We start from the raw sequence: 16,700 nt of genomic DNA, 5'->3' as shown, positions 1-16,700 counted from the left end.
CTCTTACCCTCCATGCAGTGCCTGACAGTCTCTTACACTTCGTGCAGTGCCTGACAGTCTCTTACCCTTCGTGCAGTGCCTGACAGCCTCTTACCCTTCGTGCAGTGCCTGACAGCCTCTTACCATTCGTAGAGTGCCTGACAGCCTCTTACCCTTTATGCAGTGCCTGACAGTCTCTTACCCTTCGTGCAGTGCTGACAGTCTCTTACCGTTTATGCAGTGTCTGCCAGTCTCTAATCCTTCGTGCAGTGCTTGACAGTCTCTTACTCTTTGTGCAGTGACTGACAGTCTCTTACCCTCCGTGCAGTGCCTGACAGTCTCTTACCCTCCGTACAGTGCCTGACAGTCTCTTACCCTTCATGTAGTGTCTGACAGTCTCTTACCCTTCGTGCAGTGCCTGAGAGTCTCTTACCTTTCATGCAGAGTCTGACAGTCTCTTACCCTTTATGCAGTGCCTGACAGTCTCTTACTCTTCGTGCAGTGTCTGACAGTCTCTTACCCTTCGTGCAGTGCCTGACAGTCTCTTACCCTTCGTGCAGTGTCTGACAGTCTCTTACCCTTCGTGCAGTGCCTGACAGTCTCTTACCCTTCGTGCAGTGCCTGACAGTCTCTTACCCTTCGTGCAGTGCCTGACAGTCTCTTACCCTTCGTGCAGTGCCTGACAGTCTCTTACCCTTCATGCAGTGCCTGACAGTCTCTTACCCTTCGTGCAGTGCCTGACAGCCTCTTACCCTTCGTGCAGTGTCTGACAGCCTCTTACCATTCGTAGAGTGCCTGACAGCCTCTTACCCTTTATGCAGTGCCTGACAGTCTCTTACCCTTCGTGCAGTGCTGACAGTCTCTTACCGTTTATGCAGTGCCTGCCAGTCTCTAACCCTTCGTGCAGTGCCTGACAGTCTCTTACTCTTTGTGCAGTGACTGACAGTCTCTTACCCTCCGTGCAGTGCCTGACAGTCTCTTATCCTCCGTGCAGTGCATGAAAGTCTCTTACCTTTCATGCAGTGCCTGACAGTCTCTTACCCTTTGTGCAGTGCCTGACAGTCTCTTACCCTTCATGTAGTGTCTGACAGTCTCCTACCCCTCGTGCAGTGCCTGACAGTCTCTTACTCTTCGTGCTGTGCCTGACAGTCTCTTACCCTCCGTGCAGTGCCTGACAGTCTCTTACCCTTCGTGCAGTGTCTGACAGTCTCTTACCCTTCGTGCAGTGCTTGACAGTCTCTTACCCTTCATGCAGAGTCTGACAGTCTCTTACCCTTTATGCAGTGCCTGACAGTCTCTTACTCTTCGTGCAGTGTCTGACAGTCTCTTACCCTTCGTGCAGTGCCTGACAGTCTCTTACCCTTCGTGCAGTGTCTGACAGTCTCTTACCCTTTATGCAGTGCCTGACAGTCTCTTACTCTTCGTGCAGTGCCTGACAGTCTCTTACCCTTCATGCAGTGCCTGACAGTCTCTTACCCTTCATGCAGTGCCTGACAGTCTCTTACTCTTCGTGCAGTGCCTGACAGTCTCTTACCCTCCGTGCAGTGCATGACAGTCTCTTACCCTCCATGCAGTGCTTGACAGTCTCTTACCCTTCGTGCAGTGCCTGACAGTCTCTTACTCTTCGTGCAGTGCCTGACAGTCTCTTACCCTTCATGCAGTGCCTGACAGTCTCTTACCCTTCATGCAGTGCCTGACAGTCTCTTACTCTTCGTGCAGTGCCTGACAGTCTCTTACCCTCCGTGCAGTGCATGACAGTCTCTTACCCTCCATGCAGTGCCTGACAGTCTCTTACCCTTCGTGCAGTGCCTGACAGTCTCTTACCCTTCATGCAGTGCCTGACAGTCTCTTACCCTTCATGCAGTGCCTGACAGTCTCTTACCCTTCGTGCAGTGTCCTTCCTCAGTCTCACATTTCATGGTTTGCTTGTCTCAGCACTTTACTAATGCAACAAATAAAGTGTATTCGAAAAGTCCACACTTCAGAATTGACAAAAGATCTGTGAACTTAAGACCATAGCTACAAAATATCCTGCTGCGCGCTTGCACTGTAATTTATACTAAGAATATTAATGAAATGCACAATCTTACAGATTAAAACATTGCATTTATTTACTACTATTTTCATAACATCTAAATCAGACACTTTTCAATTTTCTAAATAAATAAAAATTTCAGTATGTTTATGTTTATGCAATTTTTAAAGCGCGCAAATACCCGGGGGTGTCTCGGCGCTCAGAATACAGAACCATACTACGGCAGGCAAATTATGATGAGAAGAGCCATGTTTTTAGTTTCTTCCGAAAGCTGAACAGGGTCGGGCGGTTTTGATGTGGAGAGGCAGTGTGTTCCAAAGTTTGGCTGTGGAAATTGTAAAACATCTGTCACCCCAGTTGGCCTTCTTTGTTCGAGGGACTATGAGCAAATGAGCCGAAGAGGAGCGAAGTGTTCTAGAATGTTCAAGCGGACAAAGAGCTCTTCTGAGGAACAGAGGGCCAGAGTTGTTAACTGCCTTGTAGGCAATACAAAGTGCCTTAAATTTTGTCCGGCTCCTGACTGGGAGCCAGTGCAGCTGCCGGATATATGGGGAAATGGATGTAAACTTGGGAATTTTCAGAAGAATTCTAGCCGAGGCGTTTTGGACTAGCTGTAGTCTGTTCAAGACCTTTTCTTGGGCACTGGTAACTGGTAACTCTGTCATCAACAAATGAAATGTGACCAGAACCAAACAGATTATTGCAACAATTGCATGTAGTCGAAGCAATTCCATTGGCTGTCATTTTACAGATCTTAGTCAACTTTGGGATTTCTATGTTAGGAAGATGCACATTTTTTAAATAACTTTCAGGTGTTAATGACTCCTTCCTGAGATAAGAGCACTTGATTTTCCCTTTTCCTTCAGGCCTTCCTGCTTGGGTGTAGTTCACATTATTCATGGTAAGAACATTGACCTGCAGATCCTTCGGCTCCATAGGACTGGCTGCCAGTAGACTCCAAGGCACGCATATATAGGTCAGTCCAGATTTACTGTTCTCAACTGCACATCTATGCCTTGAGGAGAGAGCGATAACCGAGGTTCTGGAGGGGACATACATGAAGGTGGACATTCATCCTTTGATGGGGCAGCCCTGCATCTTCTCTGAGTAAGAAACATCTGGAAGCCTTTACAAGAAGACGTCCCCTCACTGAGCTCAACTCTCTCCGGGGTGCCACTTTGTTCTGCCAGTGATAGTCACGCCCTTCTGCTCATTATTAACAACAAGTCCCCCCCTTAACATCTCAACAAAGCCATAGGGTGTGGGGCGGCCCTGAACCCAAGTGATTCTGAGCTTGTCACCCGCAGTCCTTTGTTGCTCACGAATCTCTCTGGATTGAGTAGACTCCACAAAGACTTGCTCAAGATTCCTGTCATCAGTGAAGCACCTCAGCAAGTCTTAAGGTCTATATTTATTTGTCTACTTTGCACTGGTCATGTTTACATCTCAACTTTAACTTGGCTTACTCTCCAGTTTCTAACACTGCCAAGTTAGGCTCGTGAGCTGGGCCGTCTCCTTGCATTCTACAAGTGGTTAAAGCGCCAAGCACCTTTCACTAACAAGTTCTCCGTCCATGTATTGTATTTTTTGGTGCATCGGCGTATGGTGTGCAAATCATAAAGATAGATGGATTTTACATGCTTTTAATTTAATGTTTTATTTTAATCGTAAGCTTTAATTAACTAAACAATAAACTATTCACTCAACACAGAGTCTTCAGTGAAAGCAACACTCAGTGTAAGACACGATACTGGAGGCTGTGAAGTCTACACTCCTGAGTGTGTCCCCCAGAGACTGCGACACTCATGGGGGAGGGAAGAGAGTGCTCATGGGGGGTGGGGGATATAGTGCTCCAACTGCTGTCAGGATCTGAGTCGCCAGAGGCTGAAAAGGCTCCTCTTTGCACTCCAAAGGTCACCCTCCATCTTCCAAGATCCTTGATATCCAACCCATGGCTCTCGAGCTCTGGATTCCTCCAAGAGGATCTTCGGACCGGAGAACGCTGGCCCGGTACGAGCCAACAGGTTGAATGGTTTCGACTCGACACACGGAATGGCGACAGACCATAAATTGATGGTCTTTTATGAGACAATATGGGGCTGTTTTGGCAAACTGGGGGGTCTTTACCTAATCACCATTCACAAGGAAAGCTCCATCAGTGTAAGTGACCCCTGTCTGAACTATCACAGAGAAGGCAGCAGTGGCGAAGTGGTAATTGAGACAAAACTCTACTTAGAGTAAACGAGGGCTGGCCACGCTGGCCACTAATGGGATCCAAGCATCCACGTCCACCTTTTAACACCGTGTAGTGCCACTTCTCCATGTCAGTAGTACAGCAGTCGATGCACCAGGCGAGAGTGTGTGTGTGGAGAAGGTGCCAAGGTAGCTAATTCGATGAAGGCTCAAGTTGTTGTGGTGTCTGTGCCAACTATGGGTCATGACTTCAGACCTTGAAGTCATGACCCATACCAGTGAGTCATGAGCTGATGTACATACTGTCGTCTCATAGAGCTCTACATCCGTCCGTTTTAGGATGAATAGAGTAGAGCAGGAAGAACAGGCCTCTTGGTAAAATGTCTCACCCCCTTTGTGCATCAACCTTTACCTGACAAGTTCTCAACCATGGCATCATCTATTTGTGGCAAAATCTGGGAACTTTGGCAACAGCCAATGATGGTGATATCTTCTGCAGACACCAATACATGTTTCATGGGTTATATTGTCACACCAGGGCATTTTCTGGGACACCCCTCATTCTAACAATGGAGGACTCCAACCAAAAAGGAGAGCTGGCTGAGCTGGTCACAGGAAGATTTAAAGCGATCCATGTGGTGAGACAGTCACTCTGAAGAAGTCCTTCATGGCATCTGAAGCGTGGTCTCTTGAGGTCCACAGACAAGCATGGTCTCTAGAGGCATGTCCACATTATGCGCACGTTGAGTCCAGACCACGCATCACAGGGATGTTCTCGGTCATGGTCAAGTTCTGGGACAAGCAGAACATCCTCCTACTGCAAGAGAAGAAGAGACAGTTGTAGAAGCATTACAGGTGTTGACCTAACCTAGGTTTCATTCCACCATCTCTGCCACCAGGTCTCATTACACCATCTCAGCCAAAAGCTCTCATGACATCTCAGACACCATCTTTGCCACCACGTCTCATGACACCATCTGAGCCACCAGGTTTCATGCCACCATCTCTGCCACCAGCTCTTTTGACTCCATCTCTGTCACCAGGTCTCATTCCACCAACTCAGCCACCAGGTCTCATTCCACCATCTCAGCCACCAGGTCTCATTCCACCATCTCAGCCACCAGGTCTCATCCCACCATCTCAGCCACCAGGTCTCATGCCATCATCTCAGACACCAGGTCTCATCCCACCATCTCAGCCACCAGGTCTCATGACAACATCTCTGTCACCAGGTCTCACCACACCATCTCAGCCACCAGGTCTCATGCCATCATCTCAGCCACCAGGTCTCATGACACCAACTCAGCCACCAGGTCTCATGACACCAACTCAGCCACCAGGTCTCATCCCACCATCTCAGCCACCAGCTCTTATGACAACATCTCTGTCACCAGGTCTCATGACACCATCTCCGCCACCAGGTCTCACCACACCATCTCAGCCACCAGGTCTCATGCCATCATCTCAGCCACCAGGTCTCATGACACCAACTCAGCCACCAGGTCTCGTGACACCAACTCAGCCACCAGGTCTCATCCCACCATCTCAGCCACCAGCTCTTATGACAACATCTCAGCCACCAGGTCTCATGACAACATCTCAGCCACCAGGTCTCATGACAACATCTCAGCCACCAGGTCTCATGACACCATCTCAGCCACCAGCTCTTATGACATCTCTGCCACCAGGTCTCATGACACCAACTCAGCCACCAGGTCTCATTCCACCAACTCAGCCACCAGGTCTCATCCCACCATCTCAGCCACCAGCTCTTATGACAACATTTGAGCCACCAGGTATCATGACACCAACTCAGCCACCAGGTCTCACCACATCATCTCAGCCACCAGGTTGCATGCCATCATCTCATGACACCATTTTTGCCACCAGATCTCATCCCACCATCTTTGCCACCATGTCTTATGACACCTTCTCAGCCACCAGGTCTCATGACACCAACTCAGCCACCAAGTCTCATGACACCTTATTTGCCACCGGGTCTCATGACACCTTCTCAGCCACCAGGTCTCTTGACACCATTTTTGCCACCACGTCTCATGACACCATCTGAGCCACCAGGTTTCATGCCACCATCTCTGCCACCAGCTCTTTTGACTCCATCTCTGTCACCAGGTCTCATTCCACCAACTCAGCCACCAGGTCTCATTCCACCATCTCAGCCACCAGGTCTCATTCCACCATCTCAGCCACCAGGTCTCATCCCACCATCTCAGCCACCAGGTCTCATGCCATCATCTCAGACACCAGGTCTCATCCCACCATCTCAGCCACCAGGTCTCATGACAACATCTCTGTCACCAGGTCTCATGACACCATCTCCGCCACCAGGTCTCACCACACCATCTCAGCCACCAGGTCTCATGCCATCATCTCAGCCACCAGGTCTCATGACACCAACTCAGCCACCAGGTCTCATGACACCAACTCAGCCACCAGGTCTCATCCCACCATCTCAGCCACCAGCTCTTATGACAACATCTCTGTCACCAGGTCTCATGACACCATCTCCGCCACCAGGTCTCACCACACCATCTCAGCCACCAGGTCTCATGCCATCATCTCAGCCACCAGGTCTCATGACACCAACTCAGCCACCAGGTCTCATGACACCAACTCAGCCACCAGGTCTCATCCCACCATCTCAGCCACCAGCTCTTATGACAACATCTCAGCCACCAGGTCTCATGACAACATCTCAGCCACCAGGTCTCATGACAACATCTCAGCCACCAGGTCTCATGACACCATCTCAGCCACCAGCTCTTATGACATCTCTGCCACCAGGTCTCATGACACCAACTCAGCCACCAGGTCTCATTCCACCAACTCAGCCACCAGGTCTCATCCCACCATCTCAGCCACCAGCTCTTATGACAACATTTGAGCCACCAGGTATCATGACACCAACTCAGCCACCAGGTCTCACCACATCATCTCAGCCACCAGGTTGCATGCCATCATCTCATGACACCATTTTTGCCACCAGATCTCATCCCACCATCTTTGCCACCATGTCTTATGACACCTTCTCAGCCACCAGGTCTCATGACACCAACTCAGCCACCAAGTCTCATGACACCTTATTTGCCACCGGGTCTCATGACACCTTCTCAGCCACCAGGTCTCTTGACACCATTTTTGCCACCAGGTCTCATCCCATCATCTTTACCACCAGGTCTCATGACACCATCTCAGCCACCAGCTCTTATGACAACATTTCAGACACCAGGTCTCATGACACCAACTCAGCCACCAGGTCTCATGACACCAACTCAGCCACCAGGTCTCATCTTACCATCTCAGCCACCAGCTCTTATGACAACATCTCTGTCACCAGGTCTCACCACACCATCTCACCCACCAGGTCTCATGCCATCATCTCAGCCACCAGGTCTCATGACACCAACTCAGCCACCAGGTCTCATGACACCAACTCAGCCACCAGGTATCATCCCACCATCTCAGTCACCAGGTCTCATGACACCAACTCAGCCACCAGGTTTCATCCCACCATCTCAGCCACCAGCTCTTATGACAACATCTCTGTCACCAGGTCTCATGACACCAACTCAGCCACCAGGTCTCATGACACCATCTTTGCCACCAGGTCTCATGACGCCATCTTTGCCACCAGGTCTCATGACACCATCTTTGCCACCAGGTTTCATCCCACCATCTGAGCCACAAGGTCTCATGACACCTTCTCAGCCACCAGGTCTCATGCGAACAACTCTGCCACCAGGTCTCATGACACCTTCTCAGCCACCAGGTCTCATGACACCAACTCAGCCACCAAGTCTCATGACACCATCTTTGCCACCAGGTTTCATGACATCATCTTTGCCACCAGGTTTCATCTCACCATTTTTGCCACCAGGTTTCATCCCACCATCTGAGCCACAAGGTCTCATGACGCCTTCTCAGCCACCAGGTCTCATGACACCATCTTGGCCACCAGGTCTCATTCCACCAACACAGCCACAAGGTCTCATCCCACCATCTCAACCACCAGCTCTTATGACAACATCTCTGTCACCAGGTCTCATGACATCATCTCCGCCACCAAGACTCATGACACTAACTCAGCCACCAAGTCTCATGACACCTTATTTGCCACCGGGTCTCATGACACCTTCTCAGCCACCAGGTCTCATGACACCATCTCAGCCACCAGCTCTTATGACATCTCTGCCACCAGGTCTCATGACACCAACTCAGCCACCAGGTCTCATTCCACCAACTCAGCCACCAGGTCTCATCCCACCATCTCAGCCACCAGCTCTTATGACAACATTTCAGCCACCAGGTATCATGACACCAACTCAGCCACCAGGTCTCACCACATCATCTCAGCCACCAGGTTGCATGCCATCATCTCATGACACCATTTTTGCCACCAGATCTCATCCCACCATCTTTGCCACCATGTCTTATGACACCTTCTCAGCCACCAGGTCTCATGACACCAACTCAGCCACCAAGTCTCATGACACCTTATTTGCCACCGGGTCTCATGACACCTTCTCAGCCACCAGGTCTCATGACACCATTTTTGCCACCAGGTCTCATCCCATCATCTTTACCACCAGGTCTCATGACACCATCTCAGCCACCAGCTCTTATGACAACATTTCAGACACCAGGTCTCATGACACCAACTCAGCCACCAGGTCTCATGACACCAACTCAGCCACCAGGTCTCATCTTACCATCTCAGCCACCAGCTCTTATGACAACATCTCTGTCACCAGGTCTCACCACACCATCTCACCCACCAGGTCTCATGCCATCATCTCAGCCACCAGGTTTCATGACACCAACTCAGCCACCAGGTCTCATGACACCAACTCAGCCACCAGGTATCATCCCACCATCTCAGTCACCAGGTCTCATGACACCAACTCAGCCACCAGGTTTCATCCCACCATCTCAGCCACCAGCTCTTATGACAACATCTCTGTCACCAGGTCTCATGACACCAACTCAGCCACCAGGTCTCATGACACCATCTTTGCCACCAGGTCTCATGACACCATCTTTGCCACCAGGTCTCATGACACCATCTTTGCCACCAGGTTTCATCCCACCATCTGAGCCACAAGGTCTCATGACACCTTCTCAGCCACCAGGTCTCATGCAAACAACTCTGCCACCAGGTCTCATGACACCTTCTCAGCCACCAGGTCTCATGACACCAACTCAGCCACCAAGTCTCATGACACCATCTTTGCCACCAGGTCTCATGACACCATCTTTGCCACCAGGTTTCATCCCACCATCTGAGCCACAAGGTCTCATGACACCTTCTCAGCCACCAGGTCTCATGCGAACAACTCTGCCACCAGGTCTCATGACACCTTCTCAGCCACCAGGTCTCATGACACCAACTCAGCCACCAAGTCTCATGACACCATCTTTGCCACCAGGTCTCATGACACCATCTTGGCCACCAGGTCTCATTCCACCAACGCAGCCACAAGGTCTCATCCCACCATCTCAACCACCAGCTCTTATGACAACATCTCTGTCACCAGGTCTCATGACATCATCTCCGCCACCAAGACTCATGACACTAACTCAGCCACCAAGTCTCATGACACCTTATTTGCCACCGGGTCTCATGACACCTTCTCAGCCACCAGGTCTCATGACACCATCTCAGCCACCAGGTCTCATGACACCATCTCAGCCACCAGCTCTTATGACAACATCTCTGCCACCAGGTCTCATGACACCATCTCCGCCACCAGGTCTCACGACACCATCTCAGCCACCAGGTCTCACGACACCATCTCAGCCACCAGCTCTCTTAACATTTCAGCCACCAGGTCTCATGACACCATCTCAGCCACCAGGCCTCATCCCACCCTCTCAGCCACACCCATTCCCCCTCTGCAACTACAATTATTAAAACATGAGCTCAGCGAATCACACACCTCATACATTACACATGTGATAAACTAGAAATACAAGGGAAGACACAGTAGTATTTTCATTTATCTGGGCTTACGGTCAGCAATGGAAGTTAAATCTCCCACCCTTTCGAGTCCCAGACGGAGCTGCAGACACACTGAATGACTGTAGTGGGCAACAAAAGTGTCAGAGTGGAAGCCGGGAGTGGAGTAGCCTCATTTGTCTGGCACAATGGTGCCCAATCTTCATTCACTGGGATCAGTTCCATGCTAGCTCTTTAGGAACACATTGCATGCATTGAAAACAAATGGAAATGTTTTACACCCACAGTGGGTATCCTGGAAATCTGGCATGGATTCGGCCCCTGTGGGCCAATGGTGGACGCCTTTCCTGTAGCGCACTTTCAGGGTACAATTTTGGGGTTCTTGCTGCCTCTGAGGGCCTACGCCCACTGCATTGGGTCTGAGGAACTTAAGTTACTTTACCTAAAGTTCCCCAAGTCACACACAGAGTCAGCAGTGGCGCTGTGAATATTGAAATGCCTGAACTCCAGTTTAAAGCTTTCAGTGTTATATTATGTTATGCCATTTTATATAGCGCACAGCTGCCCCGGCAAAGGGGCGTCCCAGCGCTGATAGCAGAAAACTGCAGAACTATAGACAACACAAGCAGCCTGCAATGGAGGGAAGAGGTGAGTTTTGATTGCCTTATGGAATGCCAGGTAATTTTTTAAGCTGCGAATACTGATGGGGAGCGTGTTCCAAAGTATGGCTGCCAATACACAAAAGGAACGACCACCAGCACGAGCCCTCCTCACCCGCGGGACAACCGCTAAATGCTGCCCCACTGATCGGAGTTGACGGGAGGGGGTATAAAGTGTGAGCAGATTGGCCCAAATGCCTGGAGAGGAGAGATTTAAGACATGCAAAGGACCTTAAACTCTATACGTTTAGCCATGGGCAACCAATGTAACCGACGGACTGCACTAGTGGTAGGGCATGTCCTGGGCAAACCCAATAGAGTTCTTGCCGCAGCGTTTTGGACCCTTTGTAGTCTTGCAATTTCCACCTTGTTGGATCCCAAATATAGCGAATTGGCACAATCCAATCGAGACAGGATGGACGCCTGAACAGTGACCTCTCTAATAGACAGGTCGAAAAACCCTAGCAACGGTTTGAGCCCCGTAGGATGCCAAAGCAAGTTCCTGCTACTTTCTTTGTTTGCGTCCCGAAAGCTAAGGGCAGAGTCAACCCACACACCCAGATTTTTTACCACCTGTTTGGGGGCGGGTGCACAGCCCAAGGTGACAGGCCACCAGCGCTCGCTCCACAGCTCAAGGTGCCTCCCAACCAACAGTACTTCAGACTTGTTGGCATTGAGCTGGAGACAATTGGCAGTCATCTACTCAGAGATGACCTCAAGATCGCTCGGAAACTTACATGCATCCTGCACAGAGTCATCCAAGAGTGTCACTACCAACTGTGTGTCGACCTCATATGACACTGCTGTGAGACCTCTGCTCTTGGCCAACACTGCTAACGGTTGAACATATAGGTTAAACAGTGTTGGACTCAAGGCAGAGCCCTGCGGTACCCCATATTTGATGGTATGAATCTTGGAGGCAAATGGGGGACAAACCTGGAAGGTCCTTTCCGCCAAAAAAGAGGCCAACTACTCCAGGGCAGAATCCAAGATGCCTGCCTCCTCCAACCTCAGCAGCAGGATCTGGTGGGAGACCGTGTCAAATGCGGCACTGAGATCTAACAAAATCAGTGCAGATGTGCGACCCTCATCTATAGCCCCCCTCAGATGCTCGGTCACATCTAGGAGGGCTGACTCCGTACTGTGGCCTGGCGAAAAGCCATTCTGAGAGGAGTCCAATATGTGATGACCTGTCAGCATGGAGTTGATGTAGGCCTCCAGGATCTAGAGAGAGATGGGTCGGAAGTTCTCTGATTTCGCAGTGTCAAGGTTGGGCTTTTTTAACAAAGGGACCACCCTAGCTTGCTTCAAGGATCCAAGCACAACAGATGTGGACAAGGAAAGATTGATCATCTGGTTCAAGGATGTAGAAGCACGGACCGAGATTTCGGAAATTGGTCCGGCTTAAGAGGGTCAGCAGGAGAACCCGATTTGATCTTATGAAAGAGCACAGCAAGCTCCTCTTGAGAGACTGGCGGAAAGACAGCCAAAGTATGCATGCAAGAGGGTCTAGACACAGGACCCGGACATGCTGCATATAGAGGGAAGGATTTATATATAGTTTCAACTTTCTCCACAAAGAAGGAGGCAAGGGCCTCACATTGCACATCGGATGATATTGAAGGTGTTGTAACATCTGCCGAGGTTTTAAGATCTTTCACTATTGAGAAAATACTTTTGGATGGGCCGCTGCTATTCCGGATTTCGTCCGAACAGTAAGCTGCCCGATCGGACTGAATCGCCCTGTGATATTTCTTAATGGCCACCTGGCGGACTGACCGACCTCACTGCGCCTATCGCCAAAGAGTGGTGGTGCTGTGGCTCCACTGGTACATATGGAATATATGGTCCAGGGGTCTTTATTCCTTGGTGCTGCTGCAAAAAACTCTGTTTTACCGGTGGGGTTTATTATAGACTTTTTTGGAGAACTCATTCAATTTTATGTTTTATGCGTTTTTGGGGTCTTTTTCTCTCTATGCGTTTCGGGTTAATGCCCTTTACCAGGAGATTGCTCTCTAGACTTATATTACTTTTGTAAAGAAGAACTGTGGACAATGACATTATTTCTTTACTTTGAATTAGAGCTTTCCGTTTTCAAAATAGACATCATTACCCCCGAAATCATAATCAGCATTTTATCAAGGAGTATCATTTCATGCGTGGTTGTCAGAGAGCCATTAGCTTCAGCGACAGGATTCTAAATCCAGTAATCCACTGTCACAGCGGTGGGAACCAGAACCTGAACCTCTGTTGCTAAGTCATAAAGGAATTCCAGGCTGCTCTGGCTGACCTCTGTGGGAGCCTGTGAGATCAGGGCTGGATCGCAGGGTGCATGGCTTTTGGGTGGGAGAAAAGGACCAGAAAGGGATGGCTGTGGGTTGCCGGAGGACAGGTATTGTTTTTTAAAATTTGGACAGTGAGGAGAGGCTTTTTATGTATTGCTCCCCCATAATTCTTGTGCACCTGCATAGCAGATGAAAGTAGGGGCAGATGATTTTGGGGGCCACACGTAACATAAAATTATAGATGGCCTGGGGGTGCAGCCACTGATACACCTGGAAACAGAGCAGTGCCCGTAGGTCCACAGCTGGATGGAGCACACAGAGGCGGCTGCTCGTACTTAGAAGTGGTGAGGCAACATGGGGGAGAGTGGGGGGGAATAGCGAAAATAATACATTAAAGGAGCACTTACCTGACGCTGCAGCCGCTACCTCGGTGCCCTGGTCCCGACTCGTGATTCCCTGTACAGGCTCCCAGACTCCAATCCATACGCTGCTCTCAGGCTGGTAACACGATTTACCAGCATGAGAGCAGTGCTGTGATTGGCCTGAAGGGGCTAATTTGAAGCTCGCTAAGGTATAGGGAGTCTGTGCCATTTCTCCAGCCGGCTGTGCAACACAGCTGGGATGGAGAAATGTAAGTACGCATGTCAGTTTGACCATCCTAAGACGGCCGGCCAAACTGACATGGCTCCTTACAGTGCCCCCACCACCCCTCCTCTCTCCTGCTGATGCAGTGGCACTCCCAGGATGGCTTCGCCCCGCCCTAAGACTCAGCTGACTCTGAATCCGTAAGAAAAATAAAGTGATAATAAAATAGTTTTATTATCATTTCATTTTTCACGTTTGCCTCTGGTGTCTCTCAGCGGTGGGGCGATGCTCCTCCGCCATAATGAAGAAGCCGCCCCGGGGAGCACAAGGAGATAAAGTGCAAGCGAGTGCTGCGAAGTACCTGGTGGAGGTGTGCGACTGACCAGACAAGATGCTGATTCCGGTATTGTGGATCAGTCCAGAGCACAAGTGCGTTCTGTCCCAGCTGGGCAGAGAGATACTTACGATCGCAGCCCCACAGTCACTAGAGAAAGCGAGCACGACAGACTGCAGGTTGAGTGGCAGGAGAAGCTTCCTCTCCGCTACTGGTAGCGATGCTGACAACGAAGACCCTTCCCTGTCTGCTGCTGATCCCTCCTTCCACTGAGAGACTATCCGCGGCTGCGGTTAGAGTCACTGTCCGCATCACAGGGACCCCTCTAACCTAATGGGTATTAAGAAACAGTTCCCTAGCAATAGAGAAACCCCACCCCGGTTGGGTGAAGAATTGCAGTGTGCTGAAAGTGTACAGGCCGAATTGTGAAGAGAGAAATCGATTGATCGAGAAGTCGTCATGGCTGAGCCAGGAACCCGGAAATGACAGAGCGTTTACTATGATAAAGGATACATTGTTGAATGTGGTTGTGGTTGTATACCAGCCTTAAGAGCGCGTGTATCGAGATATTCGATCACTGCCCGTTCGATGGAGAGGGAGACTGCAGGGGCTGCCTTTGTGCAGCGATTCTTCCTGAATGTGAGGAGTCAGCTGATGAGAATATGTATCGGATGGCAAACTGAGAGGTTAGTGGAGTTACTGACGGATGAAACCTTTGTGCGACACAGCAAAGAAAGAAGATGTTGAATCCACATCGATATCTTTGAGGCTATGGACCAGCTGCAGATCCTGCTCCTCGCTAGCCCATCGGTGACGCGGTGTGATCTGGCGACCTGGAACCACTTCTCGCAGTTGAAGTGTGCAGCACCTCCCCATGGCAAATGGCAACCATTGCTTCCTTCTGGACCGGACACCCCTGCGTGTACTGCTACTGCTGCTGCACTGCCACCTGCCAGTGGGTTGGATCTTCCATGCCCATCTTCTTTCCTGTTCCTGCACTGCCACCTGCCAGTGGGTTTGCATCTTCCACGCCCACCTTTCTTATGTGAAGCTCCTGCACTGCCACCTGCCAGTGGGTTGGATCTTCCATGCCCATCTTCTTTCCTGCTCCTGAACTGCCACCTGCCAGTGGGTTGCATCTTCCATGCCCATCTTCCTCATCTCCTCCACAGCCAAGCAATGTTGTGCCCATCACCCCTCAACATTAGAACCTCTGTCGGAGGTGAGCAGCCACCTCCTGGATACTGGATCCACTTGCGGGTCTGGCCTGCGATCTCTGCCACGCCATCAGTCTCTGGCTCTCGGTGGGATATATCACCGATGCAAACAACTCCATTATGGTGATGCTTTTGAAATGCTGCAAACAATTTCTCTTTCTTCCTGCTGGACCTGCATTCGCTTGCCTGTTCTTGTAGGGGAAAGCGCACCTTTGATTGTAGAGCCCCACAAATGTTGCCTTCCTCTGTTCTATGATAGGCACAGACTTCCTGAATGGCCCGGCATCTCCCCAACCCCGCTTTCCAAGGCCTCGATGAGTAGAACTATCCCCTGGGCCATTACAGACTGGATGTTACTCATCTTGCTATGTCAGAACGAGGAGTAGTTGTAAGCCCCACAAAGTAGGCAACTGCAGTGTATCTGTGGGCCAGAGTGAGTACGACACTGTTGTCCAGATTATACTTTTCGAATCATACCGCCGTCCCACTGGTATGGTGGTGCACAAACGTCATAATCAAGAAGGGTATGCTCCTTTCATCTGCAGAACAATAGCCTTTCCCTGACTGCCTCCGGAGTGGGATGGGGTTTGCTACTCTGGGTCTGTTCTCCACACCACCAGACATTCTGCTGTACGCCCTCTCCAAAGACAGTGGGGCTGCCACAAGATCACTGAAACGAGCAACTGCGTAGGACAAAGCCATCGGACAGAATAGACCTAATGCTCAAATACAGGAAGAAATAACCAATGCAATATTTGATTAGAGAGCAATTCCAGAATGCCATGCGTGTACAGAATAGAATGGGCTTAGATAATCCCCTGGCAGCCAAGAGGGGGGGGTCTGCGCAACAGTAGAATCTTAGTGTTGTACACACCTCCCTGTCACCTCACTTAGCGCCTAATTTATGGCATTTTGGCATAGGGCTGCGCAACAAGGCACCTTGCTACGCTGCCCTACGTCAAAGTGAAAGGGTAGGAACGCATCGTGTTTAAGTAATACGATGTACGCCTGTCCTTTCTGAATGCGCTGGTGCCGTAGGCCGCTTTGCTACACGGTGTAAGGCTGCCTCCGTCACAGGCAGGACTGTTCTGGTGTATGAAGAGGCACCTTTCTGCGCGAAAAACATCCTATGAGGCGTTTTCCTCTATGTGTGCTCCAGAATGCAGAATGCAACACACATCGAAAGAGGAAAAAACGAGGAGAAATTAACATAGTTCTCCTCATTACGCTTTCCCTCGTGAGCGTACGGATTTGGCACTTTGTAAATCTGGAGCAGCATCAAATTCTGTGGGTGCGGTTTTCGGAAAATCCACAGCAAGCACATGGAGCCCCTCCGGGCGCAGAGTAAAGTGATGCAGCGATTTGCGTTGCGTCGCCTTACTCATGAATCCTGAGCCCACTCAAAGCCACGCAGGGTGGCTTCATACATCTTTATG

The 16,700-nt window shown here is 50.2% G+C and overlaps 1 protein-coding gene across 1 annotated transcript in view; it reads right to left on the bottom strand.

Annotated features, from left to right (window-relative positions):
- Positions 1-2,065: 2,065 nt before the first annotated feature.
- The window catches only part of PLA1A (phospholipase A1 member A), a 307,295-nt gene continuing 292,660 nt past the window's right edge, over positions 2,066-16,700 (bottom strand). The window contains exon 11 of the mRNA XM_085620724.1: positions 2,066-5,024. Within this exon, the coding sequence (XP_085476850.1) occupies positions 4,940-5,024 (85 nt within the window). The 3' untranslated portion in view covers positions 2,066-4,939. The remainder of the gene's footprint in view (positions 5,025-16,700) is intronic.

This window comes from Triturus cristatus, chromosome 8 (assembly GCF_964204655.1).
Source record: "Triturus cristatus chromosome 8, aTriCri1.1, whole genome shotgun sequence".
Classification (NCBI taxonomy): Eukaryota; Metazoa; Chordata; class Amphibia; order Caudata; family Salamandridae; genus Triturus; species Triturus cristatus.
The sequence above is the reverse complement of the archived record's forward strand: the minus strand, read 5'-3'. Positions and strand labels throughout refer to the sequence as shown.